The following is a 23,353-nucleotide window of genomic DNA, read 5'->3' as shown; positions in this document are numbered from 1 at the left end:
AAACAAAACAACCCCATCATACAGAACTTCCCAAGATCCAGCCCCCCAAACCAACCCTCCAAAAAAAACCACAGCAAACTCTCCAACACTCCCTCAACATTAGAAATTTAAAATCTGAAGACACAGCAGAAAAAACTACATCTAACAATTAAACTACCCTATTATGCACAGCATACCTTGTAAGCTATTTCCACAGCTTCCTTCAGTGTTCTGTCCTTATGGACTTCCAATTTGTTCTCCATCATTATTTGCTTTGTAGGATGCATGCAGAATAATTTAATCTATGAAATACAGGAGGAAGAAAAATGACCACAAAGGCATTTTCAAATGTCTTTCCTATTAGAGTACATTTAAGTTGAAAACCCCAAATTCAAACAATCTAATATGAAATACACCTTTAGCTCTACTTCAGCTATGGGATGGCTACCTTTCAGCTGGTTATACAACTGCAGATAGAAAATGTCAAAGGCACAGGAGGTGTATGTGTATATCTGAATCTTTCTCCAAGCCAGGACACAGCTTCTATAACCAGAACATGATGTAGTCACAGGCAGTGAGCAAATGCTCCAAAGCAAAATGCACATGAACAATTAATGTGAAATTCCTTTTTCACATAGAGTTACACATTTTGCAGTGAGAGAACTTCCTCATAAAACAATCACTTGATTCATAGATAGACCAGCTGACTGCCATGCTTGTAAGTCACTGAGGACCTATTTTGTTTGCTCCTACTGAATCTAGGCTTGGGAAACATTCTGCTCTTTCTGCTAAGTAACTATTCAAAATTAGTTTAAGAAGCACCATTGCACAAAGTCAAGGGGCGCAATATGAAAAGATTTAACACACCCAGCATGCAGCATGACACATTCTTTGGAAGTAATTTTGCTGAAAATAAGTGATGCCAGATTAACCAGTTTTGTTTTGGTTTTGATACCAATTCAAATCCACATGCAACACACGAACTCAACAAAAATGTCTGGTGAATATCTCTAGCAGACGCCTGCTCTACATACAGGTTTACAACAGGTGTGCAATTCATTTAAAAGAATTGTTAGTACAAACATTTATCATAAAGAAGTCCCTGTATTGTAGTAAAAACCATTGTTTACTGTAGAAATATTTCCCACTAGCAATGTATTGTTACTCAGTCCAGCAGAAATTCTAACCTTGCACGTGTTGCGTTCAATTTCACGTTGCCTCTTTTCTTGTTCTTCTAATTCTCTTTCTTTCTGTACCAATTGTTTAATGTGCTCTGGATATTCATGTGCCTCAAGAAACTCTGCCAGTAAAAACAAAGCAATAGTGTAAAAAAATACAGTTTTCCCACAGCAGGCAACACCTTAGGCATCATACCTATATTTGAGTTATCTTGGCTTTTCACACCTTTCTTTTTTCCACACGAATTTCCCACTACACTACACCCTGTTCTCTTTTTCATTATTTAAATTAAATGGAAATCTGCCTCTTATTCCCCTTACTTATGTTATCAGCAACACAAGAAAGTGATAGTAGCAAAAGATTCCAGTACCAGTACGGAAAGCTTTGATGTTGTAAAGAAATACACTAAGACTGATGACTGCACTTGATCCTGTTTTTACAATAAATGTAAATACTCCTCTAGAAAGAGAATTAGTTGATAACAAAAGTCTCAAGATATCATCTATATTGTGGTAAAATAAATATTGCACCTCATGCAGATTAGCATTCTTCATGACATTGTTTTGTAACAAGAAACAAAATCATAACATGCAACACTTAAGTTTAAAAAAACCCAACTTTTGCAAATACAGCTGTCCAACTTACTTGCATTTCTTGTTGGATCTTTCAGTCTATATATCAGCATGTAAGCATTTGTGGAGCTGGGGGAAGAGAATAGACAGCTGAATTTATCACTCAGGAGGCAATACTGGCTTCAGAAGCTGCTTTGGTGTTTTTATCTTTCAGTAAGGAGCTATGTCATATCTATCTTACTAATACACTAACCAAGAACGATTCTAAAAAAAAATTATCACATTATTTTAATGATCTGAAACAGCAGTCAGGGTAGTTCTTACAACCATCTGAAGCACCTGGTATTAATTTCAAGGTAACATATTAAGCACATGCACCTCAGCCATTCATTTGATGACACTAGAACACTACCAGAAAGAAAAGTAACATTACAGTACTACTAACCTAGCAAAAGCACTGGAATAATAGCCTCTGCTTCCAGAAGATCCTCCATATGTTTTCTTAATATCTTCCTGAGTTATCTAACAGAAAATCAATGTAATGATTATTTGAGAAACTTGCAGTAATCGAGATGCATTTATTCTCACTAGGAAACATGGCATTACACAACACACTATATTAATAATTCCAATTTTTAAAATATTTCTGCTTATTTGCTAACTTCCAAAAACAATTTCAAAGTGATCTGCTTCTCCATTTTACAATGAATGCAAACATACTTTTTTGTTTTTTAGAGTAGGATCTTCTTAGAGAAAAATATACAGGCTCTTGATTGCAATAACATCTATGGATGACACCTGGAACACCTGCATCAGCTGGACAGGTTCAGTAGCACAGTCTGAGCTGTAACAGATCTACAAATACCCTTCTCTAAGCAAAAAATGTTCTTCACATGTACAGAAGGCAAAATTCTAAATCCAGCCTGGCCCAGTCATGAATAAAGGCTTCTTTAGGAACCATCCCACCTTCATTGCCAAGGAGAAACACTCCTTCCCCCACCACCCAAAAATACATAGATAAATAATAAAAAAACTCCAACCCCCTAGAAATCAGTTAAGCTAATGAGTGAAACATATGTATATGGCAGGAGATTAGGATGAGAGGATGAAATTAAGTAAATACTTGAAATACATATAATGAAGCTGGTTTTATGTGCAGCTAAGTGGAAAACCACAAAACAGAAACTTACTGGCTCATTTGTGAGTAGAAAAGATAACTAAAAATACTATTTTTACCTTGCTAACATGCTGATCATTAAAGCTGTACCACTGATCATCACTAAAAGATTTTATACAGGCATAATAATGGCCACCAGCAGCACTTCCAGAATGAACCATGACAGAAAAGAGCTCATACAGTAAAGAACTCTGTGGAGAGAAGAAAACGTTGTGGTATGTATCCAGTAAAGAAAAGCTAAGCAAATGGTCATTTTAAAAAGTTTTAAAACAAGGACACAAATCCAGATATGTAAATAGTTGGATGCAAAGAGTAGATCTGTGTAATAGAAATTAATTAACGTAATAGGCACTGAACAAAACTAGAGCTCTGATATGCTAAACTTTATACAGGAATTTGTAGCTGCAAAGCTTAGGCCTATTTGCAATCACCCTTCTCCACACTTGCTGTCATACACTTTTGCTTCATAGATAAATGGATGGAAACACAGGGCACTAAGGACATGCCTTCAGTGTTGCATATAAATTAAAAAATAAAACTGAACCATACTGACTCACAAGTGTTACAAGGATATTTTTAGACTATGTAGGAGAAACACTTTATATTCTCAGCATATCCTACATCCCTTATTAAGATATCCAAACCAAAAAGCTTGGCTTGACAGCTTATTTGCCTTGAGAACAAGTAGTATGAAATAATTGGCCAAAGCTACTGTCAATACTTGGACATCCCACTTGCACTGCAGACACATTAAAATATTCTGGTCTTGTTCCAGTCAAGTGACTGGAATTAATTTTTTCATGACTTCCAACTAAGACTGACAGTATTCAGAACATACACCAAAAAAACCCTCTCAGATGGTTCAAGATAAATAGAAACAGGGCCAGATGTGGAGATTAACATGTAAGTCAGCCTTTAAAACTCTTACTTTACGAAAGTACCAGCTGAAGACAAACAGCTTCCTAACAAGGCTGAATAAAGGCTATTGGCCTAATTTCAGATGAGTTCACTGAACAATACATGAAGTACATATTGTAGACATCACCATAAAAGTCAAGATTTTTGATGAATTTTATACTGTCCAGAAAACTCAACCAAGTTTATCAGTGATCTCTACCAACCTTTATGTCCCACAGCAGGATGACTGCTATCCTGGACTGACTTTCTGTTAATTCCTCTATTTTAAGATGACTGAAGGAATATTTAATATTTAGACCCTTGGTCTCATCTATACCACTGATAAAAACTTTCCAATATTCTCTTACTAAGCTGCAAGATGCTTTTGCAGCTAAATCTGGTAGGCCTTTGATAGCTAGCCACAAAGTAAAAACACTGCTCACAAGACAAAACAGGTCTTCAATTGGAGGGTCTGCTGCCAAAACAAGTTATCTGGAAATTCTCTGACAAGCTGGGAAGACCTTTACTCTCAGGTGACCTCCAAACCAGTTGAATTCTTTCCTTTGTTGTAGTGTTAATTTTTGAAAATTTAAATAAACTCACACACTCCCAACCTCTAACCCCACCTCCAATGTCAGAATTAATTATACTTTTATCATTTACATTTGTGGTGGGTTGACCCTGGCCAAGAACAAAGCACCCCTCCAGCCAGTCAATCACTACCCCCCTCAAGTGGGATGGTGGAGAAAATCAGAAGAGCAAAAGTGGGAACACTTGTGGTTAGAGACAATGACAGTTCAATAAAAAAAGGAAACACACACAAAAACATTAATAGTGCAGTGATGCAACGGCATCACTCAGCACCCCCCACCAGCAGACCAATGCCCAGCCAGTCTCTGAGCAACAGCTACTTTGGAAAGCCCCCAGTTTTTACTGCTGAGCATGATGCTGCCCAGCAGGGAATATGGCAGGGAATATCCTTCTGGTGAATCCAGGTCAGCCTCGCCAGCTATGTCCCTCCTCCCAGCCTCTTGCCACCCCTGTAACACCCCAGTGTTAAACACACCTTTTCACTGCCAGCTTTAGAGATCCTCTCTGCTGCACTGTTGCTTTCAAGGCAGATTCCTTCATCAACTCCATCATCATTAGAAAAATCATTGCTCATCTGGTCACTGTGACAACTGCCTTCATTTTCAGCTCCACTATCAGTGCAACTCTCAGTCTGAGGAGACTTCTTCAAAATAAGACATACATACTAACATTATACAACGTTGAAAGTTACATGGAGTAAGAAATAACTGTGTTTGTGAAATGAAAAAAATTCACTCTATGAAACAATTAAATTCCTCAAAAAACTAGAGACCTCTGCAATTCAGCAACAAGAACAGACTTGCTTCTGTTGGTGTCTTTGGTCCACCTCTTCAACCAGTATCCCTGGGTTTTGGGTACAACTGAATGGTAATTAGCAGCTTTCAGACTTGGCAAGGTTGTATTTATTACTAACCTATTCCATGCACTAGTTAACTCAATTCAGTCCCCAGAAGTCTAACATCAAATAACAAACCTGCTGTAACATGGCCCTGTTAATCAGAACTGACTGAAAATATTTTCAATCACAATCAAAGATTCCTTTTTTTCCATTTCAACTCACTGGACCGAGCCAAGGTATTACAGTAAGACTGATTACTATGAATGCAGCTCACTCAGTATATTCATCTCTTACCTGATTCTCTTGCCTCTGGATAATTGTTTTGATTTTCTGACAGTTGTTAATTTTATCTGAGTTCTATTCTGCCAGATCAATCTTCATTGTCATTTATCCCACTCACTCAGTGACACTTTGAGAGGTATCAAGTTGTCTACATGGCATCCTTCCTAAGACAAAGGTTTGTACAGAGCCAGAAAAGCCTCTCCATATGCACATCCAGGCTGTACTTCTCTTATACTAGTGCAAGCCAACAAATGTTTTCAAGAATGAAATTAGAGGAATAACTTTGGTCTTCAATGCAAAATGCACAGTAAACACTTCTTGGTGAATGTAACTGCACAACATGAATTTTGGTCAAAACCAGAAAAGTAAAAAGGTGGAAGATGGATGGGAAAAAATAAAAATTTAAATATCTTATTACTACAGTATACACTACATGTTGATTCAGAAGGGAGGAATTCATCACTAATGATTTCTGGACTAACTCCAGTATTCAGAGTTTTGAAACTTTACATCACCTCTTATGACCAACACAGATTCAGACACAAGTTTCAGAAGAATCTTCCATTCTGGAATTGCTAAGTATATATGTAGAAGCCCTGAAACTCATGTCTTTAAATCAGTCGAGTGAAGATGTAAGAAATCTGAAACAGCTTCTTTATGGAAGCAGGAACCCCAAGTAGAGAGAACATGCTTCCTTTGCAATATCAAAAAAAAAGAAATCCATATGGACAGACTTAAAAATCCTCAAATTTTAACAGTAACATGGCTAAAGAACATTTCATGTAGACAAATAAAGTTGTTAAAATGGGTTTGTAAGACTGAATTTTGATTTTCTTAATAAGAAACTTCAAGGAAGTTAAATGCTTTTCTCTGAAACCAAACACTTTACCTCATCTTCAACATCAATAAAGACACTCATGTCCAGCTCCTCTGGAAAAGTCATGCGATCATTGAGTTTAATTCTGTGCATAGTGGTATAATCAAAGTCAAATCTCTTCAGCTGTAATGTCAGCAGGTATGGAAAATGCAAGAACCGCAGACCCTAAATGAAACAAGGATAAGATTATGCTCCTGTTATCAGGAGTGGTATTTATTAGAAGTAATTTTTGCAAATCATTTGACCAGTCTTTACCTTCCTTGCATCACATTTCTTCTTACATCGCTCACAAAAGTACTGATTTGGGCCATCAAGGATCTCAGGCTGAATAAAAGCATGCAGTGCTTCTTCCTAAGAATAAAAACATGTTACCGCATTTTTAGAGTGTTTACTATGCAGGTATAAATTTACAATGAGATTGCAGACACATACAAATACTTCAATTAAATCTACCACCAAAATTTGATGGACAAACTTTTGTACAGACACAATATTCACATAAACATGACCAGAAATCAAGCTTTCTACCCAGCCCAAGGTAAACAGTAAAACCACAATTACTGTTAACTGTATCTCGTTCAGTATTTGATGAGTACCAATTGTCTTTGTTTTTAATTTAAATTACATTTACCCCTGTTATCTTGCACATCACATTTTGTCGTGTCTGTAGAGTCATCTGTTGTGAAAATGAGCTTATTTTTTAACACTGCTTTGGCCCTGCTCTCCCAGAGTTTTGAGATAGTTCTTCTGCATTCCTAAAGGAGTTCTTCTAAGAGAGCCAATCCAATATTTACATGGGTAAAGAGGAAGTGGCAGAAAAAAAAAAAGTTGCTCAGTTCCTCAATGAAGGCATGAAGACATCCTTAGTCCTCTTTTACAAAGGGTCTTAGGAAACTACATTTGAAGATCCTATTTTTAAGTGAAAACTGGGGAAAGGGCGGAGGGAAGAGTACTTGAGTTTTGCTCCCAAAGGAGTGAGAATCAGATATGGCCATCTCCTATAAAGACAAAAGTAGTTTCCTCGCTAAACCTTATGAGGCAACTAAGCAATAACTGGAATTTTGTCTTCTGACAGCTACCTAGTTTGGAGTAGTTCAAAAAACCCCAGAAGTTCTGTCATTAATGCTTATATCCAGGACTTCAATGATTTCTACTTTGCTCCTCACTACAGCAAACAATATTCAAACTACAACCAAATTGATCATTACTTCTCTCCCTAACACAAATTGCTGCAATGACACTGCACATTAAGGTGTAAATACTTGAGAACAAACTTCTTCAAACAGAATTCACTAAGAATATTGAGATGGGTTCACTGAAGAATTTTACCCAGAGATTTTGAAAGTTAAAACCTATAACCCAGTCAGCTTGCACTCCAACAGGCTCTGGGTTTCTGAACTCCAAGGGGAAGCCAAAGTTCTCTGTTCACCCAAGGAGGTGAAAACAAACACAACTTGCACAGAAACAATGTTTTTAAAATCATGGTCTCTTAATGAAGGGCTGTGGCTGCTCCCCTAAGTAGGAAGGGGCTTAACAAGGCAGAGTAAACTCACCAGTCATAACATGGCTGGCAAAGAACTTAAGACTGGTATCTAAATCATGTTGTTTGGCAAGTCCCACTTTGGGAACAAATGAAGGATTTGCCAAGTTCTTCACAAAAGCCCCCAGTTCTTCCCCTCTCCCTTCTTTCTTTTCAAGAACGGAGGTAAGCAGCAAGAACTACAAAGCAAATATTTTACAAAAGCTCTGTTGCTGCTCTAGGAGAAAGGACTTTTAAGAAAGGACCCTATTCCAGGTGACAACTTTTCACAAACAAAAAGCCTGCCAACCTCCATAGAACAACTGTACAATGAAGGCAGTCATCTCAATTTCCCATTTTTTGACCCAGCCAGAAAGGCCTTTGAACAGCCCTGAAATCACAGCTCGTGGGCAAAGACTCTCTAGATGTGTGAAAACCTTTCAGAGTCTGAATCAAACTGCTGTCTAAGTCTTTATTTCCTAAATGCTACAGAGGCTGAGTTGCTTTTTACTCCAGGGCCACAAACAGCTAATGTTTTGTAAGATTATGTACTGAGATGTGCGGAATCTCATTCTAAAATATAAGAAAAAAGACTAAACAAGTTAGAACCTGCTTTAAAACAAAGCAGAAGAAATGCATTACTGTATTTTGACTACTATTCAGAACTATTTCAGTGAAAGCAAAAAGTTAATGGCCAACACAGAAAACATGAATCAGAAAACATCACATAATGACATAATAATCCCAGTGATAGAGCTCTCTCTTATGAGCCAAATGGCAGTTAAGGCAACAAAAATGTATTTCAAGTGTAAGAAACAAGTTGCAGCTCATGTATCAACATGAATATAAATGGGAATATATGAAGGATGGGACATAAATACATGATTGTGTAATGCTTATGGAGCATCATGTGATGTGCAATTTAACAAGGAAACACCCTATAAATTTTTACATAAGGCAAGAAGTGATGATGCTTTAGACCCCAGAGAAGGTAATGAAGTATTATTACATCATTCTTGAGGTTTCACTGCTTACCACACATAGTGAGCTGTGCTTTGAAAGGCCTGATTATAACTCCTGGGACCTCCATTACTTTTGAGCTATATAAATAGCCACGTATTTTTCAATCCTTGGACAATGACCATTGCTGCTCCCCAGGCTTACTCTTTTGCCTCTTATACAACCTTTATACCCAGGCTAGTTCTGCTGATCAGGATGTTTCTTAATACAATTCCTATTCTAGTGCAGTTCACTACTCTCTACCCTGACAGTTTACTCAGCAAAACCAGTGACAAAGCTGCTAAGCTGCACAACCTATCACACCACACACCCCCTGCCCTGCAGCACCACCAGAAGCCAGCCTTACCTTAGAAGTTACCTTCAAAGTGGCAACTGTTACCTAGCCTTGGAGTTACTAAGCACTTCCAGCACTCCCTACACACACACTTCAAAATAAACCATAAATTATCAAGCTACAGATCAGGATGACAAAAGCTATTTAAACTTCTTTCTAGTTCAAAGAATCAAAAGAACAATACAGGCTGAAAGAAATTTCTGGAGATCATCTGATCCCAATCCCTTGCTCAAATCAGGTCCAACTTTCAGCACATTGCTCAGAGCCTTGTCCAGCCAAGTTCTGAGTGTATCCAGTTCTTAATATTCTGAGATTTCTATCACTTAGCACACTAAAATGCTGAAACAATTAAACCTAATTACTGTCTGGCTCAAGAGAGCCACTTCAGACAACTTTCCCTCCATAAAAATGCATTATGATCTAGTCAGTAGTTTGACAGGTACCTTACTGCAAGCATTCGTAAATGTGTAAATTCGTAGAACATGTGAGTAGGAGCAGTAGAACCTTTATGAAAACTTACACAACAAATGGCATTTAGGCAAAACTGCTCTTGGAAAAAACTGGAAACTAACTGCCATCTCAGATTTTCAGAGCTCATCAGTTTCCCTGTGTTCAAAGAGTACGTTCAATGAAAAATACAAGACCTCGTTGTTACTAATCTAGCTTGAAGAAAAAAGGAATTATCACATCATCCATATTCTGCCTTCAATGGTTTGGCAAGGACACCACAAAGTTCACATACAGTCCAAACTAATTTCTGCCCTAAAAAAGAACTACTTGTACACATACTTACACTCCCAAAAGAAAAGCTATAGTACAAAAGATCTTGAAAACTAACAACACTTAAAACACAACTGCATTTGCTACACCTCCGGAATACTTGTATCATTACTAGTTTTCTGGTATTACAAACCAACTCTCCCTGTTTTCTAGTAATATAATTTCAGCATCCCTATGAGTTCCTAGTTGCATCTACCTTTCTCTCAGCTGTTCATCCTGCAAAGTATTGGTTTTTACTGCAAAACACTTCAGCTTATGCCTAATGCTGTTAAATTCAGGCATCTCTACAAAAGTCACTAGTACCTACAAAAATCAGAATGTGAATTGTTGCTCCTGTTTACCTCCCTGAAATAAGCTAGATGCTTCTACGTCCAGATTTCTACTGACCTCAAGAAAAGCCTGATTCAGGGGTTTTTTTGACACCATACCCTTGAACAATGCAGATTGCATAAGTACTTTTTCAGAAACCATCTTGAATTACACACTGACAACATATCACTGCCCCAGAGGTTGTAGCTAAGCTGTCTTACTACACGAAGTTGGGGGATAGAGTGGGGAATCAGAAAGAAAAATTCCAACTGCAAACCTTAAGACCACACTGAAGAATTTCAGAATTAGCTCATATTAGGAAATAAAGCAAGCATGACATTATCCTTCCCAGTTCTTCAATGTCCCCATGTATTGAGAAGTAGTACACATATATATAAATGCAACATTTCAAGTATCTACATTTCTTTGGTAGTACACAATGTCGAACAGTGGGATAATACTCTTTAAATGGCATTCTACAGATTAACCTTACTTAAGGCTCATCCATCCATTCTCTCTCATTAGAAAGTAATGGAAAATCACTTACCTCTAACTAGAGTTCTTTGAAGGTAGTATCCTCCTTAGATCCCCTATCTTGGGTTGTGTCGCCTGCTGCAAGTTCCCTCAGGAGCTGACTAGCAAGGTCTAAAAAGTTTTACATTCCCTTCTATAAGCCCTATTAGCGCATGTGTGAAGTTTTTGATCTCTCACTCAGACCCCTTTACCTACACCTACTAAATCACCATCATCTATGGATCAATGGAGGATACTACCTTCAGAGAATTCCATTTAGAAACAGGCGATTTTTCCCTTCTCCAAAAGCAAGTATCCTCCATATCTCCCCACTGCTGAAGACTACAAAACTAAAAATTACATCTGCTATCGATCATACAAATGCAGGGAGGAGAATCAACTGAATGTAATCAGAGTATGAATTGAAAAAGCTCAAAAATTGAAGCATCAATACAAGTTGCAACCATGTAAGTTTGTGTAACAAAAATCTTAAAACTATTTTCCTCAATGTAGTTAACCCCGTAAATGCTGACTGAAAGGAAAAATATCAAATACTATTGAAAGTAATCTGATATTTAAGTCCTTATTTGTTCAAGTTTTCTGTTTTTACAAATAGACAAAGTCTTTTTTTAGCGTTGCTACAGACTTGTCCACTAAAGAAAAAAAATCTTCAATTTGAGACACATGTAAAATGCATTGTTAAATGCAGAATTAAACTACATGAACTGAATAGTTTTCATTACTTTTAACAGATCATAAAAATCTAATTACTGAATAAAAATTCCAACAAATAAAATTTGGTTCAGGGAATACTGCTAGAAATTAGCGTTAAAAAGTGAAAAGGGAAGCCATCTGTATAAAATATCAATCTGTATTAAGACAGCTTCAATTAGCTGGATAGTTCCAGAAAATTTCAATGCAATCTTAGAAAGAATTCAAAGGACTTTACTAACTTGGATCCTTTTTCCAAGATCAATGTCCCTCACCTTTACTACTTCTCAAGATTGGTATTTAAAGTTTCAAAGTATGAAGTACTTTGAAGCTACACTGCAGTTTAAATTAATTCTAACAATGCTTAACAGAATTACTGTTAAGAATTATGGACTATTAGTGCTTTAAAAATATTGCCAGCACAGTAAATATAGAAGGAAAAATACTTAATATATAATAAGCCAATTACACAAGTGCTTGTTTAGAACAACCTTTACTGAAAGAGTTGTTTGATTTAATCTTATTTTTTCTTACAATTCCATCCACAGTACAGGCATCCTAAGCCACAACTGTGGAATTTCAGAGTTTTTAATATTTTTTTTTTGGGAGGGTGGAAAAAATAAAACAAAAGAACTTCCACAGCTTTACTAAGCAATAGATATGGTTGCCAGCAGCAGTAAAGCTGGAGCAAAAGTGACCATGAACATGGATGTGTAACAGAATTTTTGGATCATCATCAAATTGCTTATTAAAAGGATATGGTATTTAAGAAGTGAACTTTAAAAAGCACAGCAACAACATGGCAATTAAAGTAAAAATTTTATGTCAATGTTCTGTTCTTTCACTAAGACTGTCAACAACGCTATGAAAATTTAGCAGATGTGCCAATAAAAAGAACAACCCAAATAAAACGTTGTGATCTCATAAAAATCCCTCAAGTAAATGCTGAAGATTTTATCAGGAAGAAAATAATTGATTACTGCAGCCCTAAGGCAATAAAGTTGCATTTCCCCTCCCCTTATACATGCACCAGTAGGACTCATTGAAGGGCAAAAGAAAAATAAAACCAAAATAAAAAATAAACCAAAAAGCCAAAAAAAAAGAAAAATCTTCTAGAACTTGCTAGCTGGTTCACTGCACAAAGACGAACACCCCAAGATGGAGTATCTAGGATGATACTTACCACGGAACCAATTAAACCACTGTGCCATTATGTATTCTATGTGTGTATGGATGCACTATTAGGCAGCATAATAGTACACACCACGCTAGCAAACGCCTGGCTGGAGCCATAGGGCCGGATGACCAAAGGGATATCCAGGTAAGTGTCGATTCTCCAGCCTTCATAGCCACACTCTAGACATCTCACATAGTCCTTCAGTTTGCCTTGATACAGTTGATTTATAAGATCAGCCTGAAAGAAACAGATTCAGCAACGCAGATTTTAAAAAAAATGACCAACACCATATTTCTTTAGTTTTATTAGAAAATACCTTTTTGTTAATTAAGTCCAAATTGCATGGCTACACGTTTAAAATACCATTCCTCAGCAGGACATCCACCTCCTGATTTCTAATTTTCCCCTGCCCAACACGTGTATCAAACGAGCTTCTCAAATCACATTACATAAGCTTCAGTGTTCTTTACAGTCACATCTTAAGAGTGACTACAAAAGCACCAAATTGAAACAAGGCTGATCTTGCAGACATTGTTAACAGACTGACCCTGCAAGTCCTTTCCTGTGTCTCCAGAGACAATTTACCAATTCCTCCTATTTACCAAACTACAAACCTCAAAACTAGCCTGCAAGGTGGCCATTTATCAGAACGTATCATGTGCCATGAATATATTCCTGACTTTCTCCCGCATTAAGAAGGGAGAGCTTGAGCTTCAAGAGGCCACAACAAAGCCTAATAAATACAGACAGCAAAGAAGTTATTGTGGGAGTTATACAATCCCTTTCTGTGCTTCAGATAAAGACTGAGTATCCAGAGTACAGAATATTCCACTTTTAATTGGGGGAGAAAAACAGATCCAACACGCTCTTGAAAGTTATACACCACAGTGTGATTAGCTTAACTATTGCATCAAATAAGAAAACTACCACAGATTTTCAATAAGCTGGTATTTAAAATTTAGTAAATTATTTTCATAATCATCTTTAGAAAAACCAACAAACCCCCACAATACTACACCACTGAAAGAAGACAGTTTTTCCAGCATTACCTGCTCCGTTTGCTTCCATTTCTGCTCCAAAGCATCAAACATGACTCTACAAAGCTCCTGTACATCATGCTGCTGCCATGCTGTTAGAAATTGAAATTATTATTAATTAAAACAAGAGATGTTATTAGTCCCAATACTGACTGTAGCCTGAGAATGCTTCCTGAAAAACTACTCATTTGTTTAAGTCTATACCTACATTATTCACTACTGGGCCAGTGTTCAATTCCACAGGCAGCTGCCTCTCAACGTAAGTCAAAAAAATAAGCAGCCAGCTTGCTCACAATGTTCATGTATAAACAAGAACTGTGTACGTAAGCAAGAATATGTGAAAAATACAGAACTGCTAATGTACACTGTTATCAAATAAACTGCTTCTGATTTCTGTCCCACTTCATGCTGATTCTCCAAACCCCAACTTCCAACTCCTTATCATCACATGGTAATGGAAAAATCAACAGGTTATGGGGCAAAATTACCACACATGTGTAAAAAAGACATATACAGTGTTTAATTTGTAGTTGACAATAATATGGGCAATTCCATAAATACAACAACTTGACATTTGTGATTCAAAACAGAAGCAAATTTCCTATAAACAATTACTTTTTTAGAAACAATTAACATGTGTAATGACAATTTAATTACAAAAATTTAACACTTTTTACTTCAACAGCCTAAAACTCAGAGATGCCATTTCTTGAAAGATCAGACACACCCCACAACAAAGTATCCATGTAGGCTATTTTGTTTTGATTGAAAAAGTTGATTCATTAATTACTTATAATTATTCTGGTATTCTCCCCCATGAACAGCAGTTTAGCCCCTAGCAGGCAGCAGCTGAAGCAAATCAGGCCATTTTAATAGCTGCACATTACCTTCACTACTATCCCATCCAAAACTCCGTGTGACATCTGTTGTTTCAATTGCCCTTTTTTTGCTGGTCTGCAGTAAAACAAACAGCCTTTGAAGCTGGTAGGGGATACTCCTCTCAGGATCCTCTTCAGATTCTTCAAATTCCCACCTATTTGCAACACAAGATTTTTGACAATTAAAAATGCTTTGAAAACATTACTGAAGAGGGCATTAAATCAATATTTACTACATTTCAGGTCATCTCCCCTGTCACTGCAGCTCTGTTTCTTGAGTGAACTCAAATGCAGTTGCTTTCCATTTCTGCAGTAAAGGGCAATGATACTCTTTAAATGTAGAAACATAAAAACAAAGGAAAATTTTGAAGCCATTCACTGCACAGACATGAACTGCACTTAGCATCAAATTTAAGTTTGATGTTTTCAAGATTCTTTAAAAAGCTCATCCATGCCACAACCAGTAATTTATATTTTACTGAAAATCTGACGCTTTTAAGCAGATATCATTTTTAAGTCTGTCCAGCTTGACTTCAATTATGCTTTCTAGTATCCAGACAAGGAAATTTTGACAGGAGAAATTCCAAAGGGTCTCCTACCAATATGTACTAGCACAATTTAAGAAGCTTTTGATTCTGTATACTCACTTATACAATGCATTTCTAAATTCAGGAGTCATGAAAAGTGTTTGCAGAAGGCTGTTCAAGTAGCAAGTCATTGCTTGATTTACCAGCCCCACATAACCTAAAAATAAGAGAATAATGAAATGGAAATAATGCAAAAAAATGGCAACGCACTTCAAGAGTTAAAACATTTGACAAGAAAACAATTCTGTGACAGTGTTTAAGAATTGCATTCATCTGTTGTTATTTACACTTTAAAAATGGAGGGAATGTTACAATTTCTGAGAGCAATAGAGAATAATAGTTTACATAACAGAAATAATTCTCCTGAATGATATGAAGCTGGTTTTTTGATGACAGTAACACGTAATATTTAATGCTGAATACTACACCAATGGGGATATAGGTAACTATAAATATTTTAATAGCAGATTTAAATATTTTACAGAATAAACTAGAATTTTCTAGGGAACAATTGTGCATCAGCTTACTTATTGCCTGATGTCAGCTAAAAGTATCCCAGTAATAATGTTAATATAATTTGTATCTGCACTGGTTTTACTATTGTCTTAGAATTAGAAATAAAATAAATCTCAAGTGCCCATACAATAATACTATTCTAGACCCTTCCCCCTTAAATAACTAATTAAAGAAACTAATTAAACTACTATAACTCTGTGTCATTTTTACTAGCTGAAAATGAAATTGTTTTTATTAATCTAAGCTGTAATTTTAAGATTTTCTCCAAAATATGTAATATTAGCAACAACTGATAAGCAAGGAGCATATACTAAAGCATAATATAATAAAGAAAATAAATATGCCTATTTATACTCTGAAAGCTATTGAAAAAAACCATAATCTCAGTACCATACTAATAATGAAAAGGCAGGTACTCCACACTCTTCTGTGAAGAGACTGAGTCAGAACATTTGTACCTTGTTTATTATTTAAACTGTGTAAATCATCTTCACAGTTAGATTAAATAGAAAAAAAGGTCCCAAGTAAGGAAAGGATGGAATACAGTTCTTCCATTTCTAAAGTGATGTGATAATATCATAAAAAACATGATAAAAAAATGTAGCAGTGATGTGGTTATTTTTAAAATAAATTGCAATTTATTAAAAAAAAAAAAAATCCTGAGGTGCCACTATTTGAAAATGTGCTAAAATAATTACAAATAAGCATTGCCTTTACAAGAGAGAAGACGATACCTGTCTCTGATTTGCTCAGGACTGAAGAATAAGAGTAGCTTTGACTGACATAGTCATTGGTACATCCAATAGAGCCTTCTCTTGGAAGGGGGCCTATGAATCTCTCCTGTGCACTGTCATCTGTTGTACCTGACTCCTCCTGAAAACACAAACACACCCATTTCGTGCAAAAGTTAGATAATACATTTTTACTGAAGTACCTGTGAGTTTTACCCTTCTCTCATGGCTAAGAAATCAATTTTGCTAGGCACACCACCCAATTTTTTCAAAACTGCAGATTCAAAGTGTAACTTCAGTTTTGTCCTCCAAATTCTCAACCCCTTGACACATTGTTCTTAGCACTGGCAGAAGGAAAGGTCCTTTGGAATACGGCATAACCAAACACAGTATTACAATCCACACAACAAGCAAGTTTGCAATTTAGCATCTCCTATGTCTCAGTTTTCTGCACTGAAATACAGAATAAGATTTTTTCCAGACACCTAAATTTCAGTCCATTACTCTTTCAGAATCATCCTTAAATTCTGATCTTGAGCACAAATATTTACAAGTGGGGTTTCTTCCCTTTTTCAGATAATTAAACTCCACAACAAAGGCTAAGTAGGCCAGCATTACACTGATACAAGAGCTGAGTAATAAATCTTAATACATCACTAGTCTATCCAATCATTGATTTAAATACATTGCAGCTGTGTGTATCATATAGTTGAGAAATAGAAAATGGCAAAAAATTTATTATGGCAAACAGCAGCTTCTAGCAACACTGCCAACTCTTCTTTTAGATGTATCTATACACAGATACATTTATTTTTCCGTAAATGTAAATGTGAAAGCCGGTAGCTGCTGTTGATGCAGTGCTGCTGTTTCTGAGAATTCTGCCAGAAGGTCCTAAGTTGCTTTCAAACACCCAGAGGAAAGGGATTGGATATATGATTAAATATGTATTGTTAAGACTTACCTCTGAATGTATCAAAGATTAATTAATCATATACCTTAGAAAATTACTTGCAGCAAATATCACAAATGTTTGACAAGCATGAAGAGAGTGACAGCAAATCATTACTAATGAAACTGGTCCCACTCAGAAGAAATGTAAATATAGATGTAAATAAAGTCTGTTGAGAAGGTCCTCAGAGAAGCTTATTATGAAATACTCAGCCCAGTTTTATTTCATTTTCTGACCTTACACAAGCACTACAAAGAACACACACCTCTCTCCCCCAACACTATGGCTTATGTAGCTGAGTGAAGATTTTACTCACCGGCATTACATGAGGCTGCTCTCCATCCTTGTCTGTCAGATGCAGAAAGTTCTTCTTCCCTGGCTCAAAACCAGCATCAAGAATGGTTTTGTCACTGTTCTGATCTATTGGAGTCTGCTAAAGATGAGTAAAACAACAGAAACATCACTTTTTTATTACAGATCCATATGCAATTAACACATTCCATCCAAGTACATTGCTTGACGTGGTTGCTGACACAGTAAGACCACAAGAAAATAAATAATTATCCAGTAAACAAAACACACATCATTAGTACTGAAATAACTTGGGAACAGTTTAGGAAACATTACAGTATAATGCTTAGATGTTGGTTAATTTATTGAGGAGTCAGACGCTGGTCTGTAAGTTTCTAGTGAACATCACATTACCCAGTGTCCTCTACAGCATACAGACACTTTTTTCTTTAAAAGAAAAAAACAGTTACTTTCAGCAGGCTTAAACATGAGCTGAAATAAACTGATTTCTATTTCTTAACAAATCTTATAAAATTTTCTAGGTGCATCTAAAGAAATCATATTAACTAAAACCAATGCTGATTTACAATAAAGCATAGGAGTGATAACACATTTAAAGAGGTCTAAGAAACATGGGGAGTCACTACACAACACGCTGCTGCTGCTGCTAAGAAAACATTTCTCAAACAAGACCACAGGAAACTGAGATTATTTATCATGGGTATTATTATTAAAAATACATACTGATAACGAAAACTAATATTACATCTGAATGATCATATTGGTTTTTGTTTAATCATTAAACAGATCTATCATTAAAGAGCATATTTGGGAGACTAAAATTCAGCCAAATCAACACAGCGGTGTCAGTCTGCTGTGGCACACCCACCACAAAATGTTACAGGAATGAAATGAGCACTGTGCAACACAGAGGAGGTTTTCAATTCTGAAGACCGAAGTGTTTGCTACCAAGAGGAAACAAAAAGCACCCCTGCCATACCGTGTCAGTGACATTATCTCCATTGCCCCACATCAAATCAAAAGATCCATTCACGTAGCCCACTTTGGAAGCCACGTCTTCAAAGAGCCGTTTAAGTGGGGTGGAAGCCGGCAGGTTCAAGGTAATACGCTCATTCACTGTCTTGGAATTCGTGGTGTCCTGTATTATACACAGCACCCTGGGCTCCTCAGCAGCACTCTCTGCCTGGAATGACAGCAGACAATTCATGAGGAAAATTAAGAATACTTTGGAATTTAATTGAAAAATCAAAACACAACTTCACCAGTAAAATGAAGTATACTTTTAAAACCTAAGGTTCCTAGGAACTCAACTTTATTTTTCAAAGTAAGCATTAGAAAATTAAGAACCTTCCAGTTTTGAAAAACATATAAAAACAAGCTCCATTTTTATAGAACAAGAAGGAATTTGTACAGGTGTGGGGACAGAGAAACCGCCCAGGTTCTGCACAGAATTTCAGACAGCAAGCAGATAGAAGACTGCTTCAAAATCAGGAACAGACTTCCAAGTCATCACTTCCAGCTCATATCTTGCTTTGACACAATCATAAATCCTGCTGAGGCAGAATATACCTTTTGTGACTTTCAGAAATGCAACCCAGAAAATTTGCAAGCTTCCAAGTAACCTTAGAAGCTGACCACTAAACAAGGTTTTATAATGAAGCCACCAACTTCCTACTAACTCCACTGCTGTCTGAGTTGCAGGAGATATTCTTCTGCCTGAACAAAGCAAGAAAATTAGCATTGACAAATGGCTACTGGACAAAGTAAAAAGAGTTTAAACAGAAACTTCAGTGTACCTAAAATCAGAACAATAATGATCTTGAATGAAAGTGGCAATGGAATAATACTAAAATTTTCTGGACCCAGGTAAGCCAAGAAAAATGGCATCTTTCCAACACTGAAAACCCAGCAAAAGATCTAAGCAAAATCAATTAATTATCTTGATTATCCAAAATTGTAGAACAGCAAGGAATAAATGATACTTAAATACACATCTCATAAGAAAGGATCAGGTAAGTAAAAGGAATTAGTCCTCCAGGGACTCAGCCTTTTCAAGTTGTAACACACAGAAAGCATTAGTAATGTGTTGTCAGGGTGCCCAAATCTCAGTCCATGGCTAATGGCCACGGCATCTAAAAAGGCAAAAAAACACATGCAGTGCTATCATGATTCTCAGTGGATAAGAACAATAAATGGCAATAATTATGTTCCTGCTAAAGCTCTCAGCCACATCACAAGCATCTTCTAGAGAATACAGAACTATAAAGAAGATCTGAACAACTTCAGAATCCCTTGTAGTTCTACACAACCAGCCTCACAACACATATCAGCACCATCAGAGTGGTATGGTCCTTTTTGAGAGCTCTTACATCACCAAACCCTTTGAAAAGGACCATGGACATTGCAGCTGATGCTGCATGCCTTTATTACACAGTATTCCAAGATCTGCTGGCAGTGTTCATGCAAGGATAGAATAAAATGTTAGCTGACTGCAGCATCTATTCCTATCATTGTCACAAAAAAGTTGTTAGAGAAAGGCAAACAAAACCACCCTCAACCCAATCTGTATGATGTTAATTTGCTTTCGACTATGATTTTTCTTAAGACTTTGGAGTCCAGTTTCTTTAGGTTTATCAAATGTAATATCCTGTGTGGAAGCCTTCATTAACTGCATGCTCAAAAAAATTCAAGGCACTATTTGCAGCAAATCCATAACACTTCATCTTCATACATTTCATCTTTATGGGAGAATTTTACATTTATCAACTACTTTCCAAGAAGACATGCAAAACTATTTTTGAAACATTAACCACACATTAAGAAGAAAACACAATTTGGAAGTCAAAGTAATTTTGACGTATTATATCCTCACTTTCATCTACAGCACCCACAGAGACGCACAGGGCTGTACTTAAGTAGACTAAAATTAAATTTCACCAGTGATTACTTCTCCTGGGCTCTTTCCTTGAAACTTCCCAGCACAGCATCTTTTTTTTTGTTTTTATCTTTTTTTTTTCCTTTTTTGCTGAAGAAGCAATTTCCCTCTTTCACTGTGTGGTTAGGAAAGAGAAGGTAAAGCTTGTTCAGTGGTCTTTCTTGATTTTTTTTTAAGAAGATGAGCAGCAGCTAAGACCCAACAAACTTGTAAGATCAGCCTATACCTACATGCAGGTCCCTCAGCAATGGTAAAGGCTTGCTCTGGGTGGAAGCTCGCCCTCCTCTCTAGAACAGCGCAGGGAGGTTAAGAGGCACTTGCTACTATTCATACAGATTCATCATGGAAAATAGAAGTTAATTTGGATTTAATTGTCCCCACACTGATTTCGTATTGATCCTATAACTTTGATGGGCCACTGCATATGATCATATCATGAGCAGTTCTCCACTGGAGACTTCATTCCTTGTGCTACTGCCCTTACATAACCACCTCTGTAACTGCCCTCCTCCCACTCCCACTTTCCCTGCTGCCTTGGATGGTGAATCAGTTGCGACCTGCATTAGAGTTGCTACTGAAAATAATTAGACACAAAGTATCTGAGGGATGGAAATAACACTAAGGGAACAAATTACAGAAGATTACAGAAGATTTGCTGGTTGGGTTGGTGGAAGTTGCACGTCACACAAATCCTCTCTTCCTTGTTCACAGATGTAATTCTGACAGACTGAACTGGTTTAACTCACGGTTAGTATAGCAAAGGGTATTAAGCCGTCATTCATTCACACTGCCACCCGCTTCAAGTTGTTAGCAGTAAATAGATAGAGCAAAAATAACCTCAGCCCAACTCTATGCATGGAGAGCATTCACACATACCAGCTGAACTAGGAGACAACAATGCAACACCTTGTTTTGAGACTTTACTACAAAAATAGTGTGAAAAGCAATACTGGCCAGAGATAGATCCCTCAACTATTCTGACAGGCTGTTACCAAACCAAGTCCACAACAGAAACACAAAAATTCACTTTAACCATTACATAATCTGATACATTTTGAGAGCAAAACATTTCCTTTTTTTTAATGCAGAGAGAGCGCCAAAGCCTCACACACCAGTGTAAAATCATAGAAGCACATACTCCAATTTGAAGCTACCATTAAGACTGAATTTAATTGGACATCATCTTTGTATTCAAGAACATGCACAGAGAGTTTAATGTCAATAGCTCATGCTCATGTTAAAATAAACAGAAGCTACAGCATCATGCTGTTATTGTGTTTCTTGGTTATCATTTTATAAAGTTGATTTCATCTGTCTACCTGTGAAAATTTCTTCTTCATTTCAGCAAAGATACTCTGTCTGCAACTCCAAAACATATCCTATAGTATATGAAAACAAAATTAACAAGTCATAATTGAAAGTTGTAAAATTACTTTTATTTTATATAAAGTCACCTTTACAGCATAAAAAAATATTATTACCGAGTTTGAAAACACCATTCACAGAATAACTTAAGAAAGAATAGTCCATTTTAATATTTAAATTATCATAGGAGCAGTGTTACAGTGTCAGTTAAGTTGTAATACACAGAATACATTTCATAAAGAAGTGAATGGATAAGAAAATGTAAACAATAATTCAAGATATAAATTCATACTAACACTTCCCTTGATTATCTTTAAAACACACCACAGACATAAGTAAATGTTTTACCTCAAATGGTTCTAAGGTAGGATTAGCATACAACCCTGTAATTCACTTTATTATTATATTTATAAATTATGAAGCTGTCCAGTTTCATATGAAACTGTTCTTTCATGCCTGAATTATTTCCTGTAGGGAAGTTTTATTAATATGAGCCCATTTTGAAGTATGAAGGCAGTAAAGAGATGAAGTTACTGGCTTTATTCCTAACACTCTTAAAGTAAAGCCTGCCTTGGTATCGCTTACCTACCATCAAAAATTCAACAACAAATATTAACTGCACAAAATTGTTTTCTGACTAAACATCAAATTAACCAGTTTCTGACTCTCAAGTGGTGCACTGTGTATTTTTCCAGAAAGGAAAAACAGGAAGTGGGAATGAAGATGCTCGTATCACTGCTCTTTTCCAAATTTCTTCAACTGTGCCCTCAGTGAAGATTATAAAAACCAAAACCACTGACATTATCTTTACTGACGTGCCCTATTTGCCCCACCAAAGGACCTATAAAAATAGCCCAAATTAGACTACTGCATTTAACTTCTCAGCAGAATGACACATAAGGCAAGACTTTTTTCTTCACATACTGAGAACTGAAGATCCTGTTTGGAAGTTTTAGTATGTCAAGACTGTGTCTAGCAGTTTCCTTTACATACCAGTTTGTAATTTCAGATTTGAGAGATTTCAGATTTAAATCACACAATTTAAATCTTTTGCTGCTTACTGGTTTTACCTGCTCTCAATTGAAAGTCACGTACATTTTGTTAAAATGACCCAAAGGTTAATGGAGTCCCAGAACCACAAATCTGAAACTGCTGATTTGTAATATTATCATTATCAAATACATTGCCCTGTGTCAAAAATTTAATTAAGACTTCCAGTTTTCCTCCTAATCAGGGACTCCAAAGAACCTTGACTTCAGCCTGAATTCCTTCTCTCCACAGACAGGCA

At 36.4% G+C, this 23,353-nt stretch overlaps 1 protein-coding gene across 3 annotated transcripts in view; it reads right to left on the bottom strand.

The window, feature by feature from the left end:
- Positions 1 to 23,353, bottom strand: part of USP47 (ubiquitin specific peptidase 47) — a 50,756-nt gene that overhangs the window by 14,454 nt on the left and 12,949 nt on the right. The window contains exons 1-16 of one of the 3 annotated variants that reach the window (XM_008644054.2): positions 22,020 to 22,076; positions 18,745 to 18,948; positions 17,770 to 17,883; positions 16,508 to 16,646; positions 15,318 to 15,414; positions 14,680 to 14,825; positions 13,805 to 13,884; positions 12,843 to 12,992; positions 6,648 to 6,743; positions 6,405 to 6,557; positions 4,871 to 5,038; positions 2,967 to 3,098; positions 2,176 to 2,252; positions 1,804 to 1,859; positions 1,167 to 1,279; positions 177 to 281 (exon numbers count right to left, since the gene is read on the bottom strand). In XM_008644054.2, coding sequence (XP_008642276.1) covers positions 177 to 281; positions 1,167 to 1,279; positions 1,804 to 1,859; positions 2,176 to 2,252; positions 2,967 to 3,098; positions 4,871 to 5,038; positions 6,405 to 6,557; positions 6,648 to 6,743; positions 12,843 to 12,992; positions 13,805 to 13,884; positions 14,680 to 14,825; positions 15,318 to 15,414; positions 16,508 to 16,646; positions 17,770 to 17,883; positions 18,745 to 18,948; positions 22,020 to 22,076 — 1,887 coding nt within the window. Of the gene's footprint in view, positions 1 to 176; positions 282 to 1,166; positions 1,280 to 1,803; positions 1,860 to 2,175; positions 2,253 to 2,966; positions 3,099 to 4,870; positions 5,039 to 6,404; positions 6,558 to 6,647; positions 6,744 to 12,842; positions 12,993 to 13,804; positions 13,885 to 14,679; positions 14,826 to 15,317; positions 15,415 to 16,507; positions 16,647 to 17,769; positions 17,887 to 18,744; positions 18,949 to 22,019; positions 22,077 to 23,353 lie in introns of those variants that run through there. The other 2 variants (XM_017726306.1, XM_017726307.1) reach the window with 2 other exon arrangements.

The sequence above is a fragment of the Corvus brachyrhynchos genome, unplaced genomic scaffold (genome assembly GCF_000691975.1).
Source record: "Corvus brachyrhynchos isolate BGI_N302 unplaced genomic scaffold, ASM69197v1 scaffold281, whole genome shotgun sequence".
NCBI classification, from domain to species: domain Eukaryota; kingdom Metazoa; phylum Chordata; class Aves; order Passeriformes; family Corvidae; genus Corvus; species Corvus brachyrhynchos.
The sequence above is the reverse complement of the archived record's forward strand: the minus strand, read 5'-3'. Positions and strand labels throughout refer to the sequence as shown.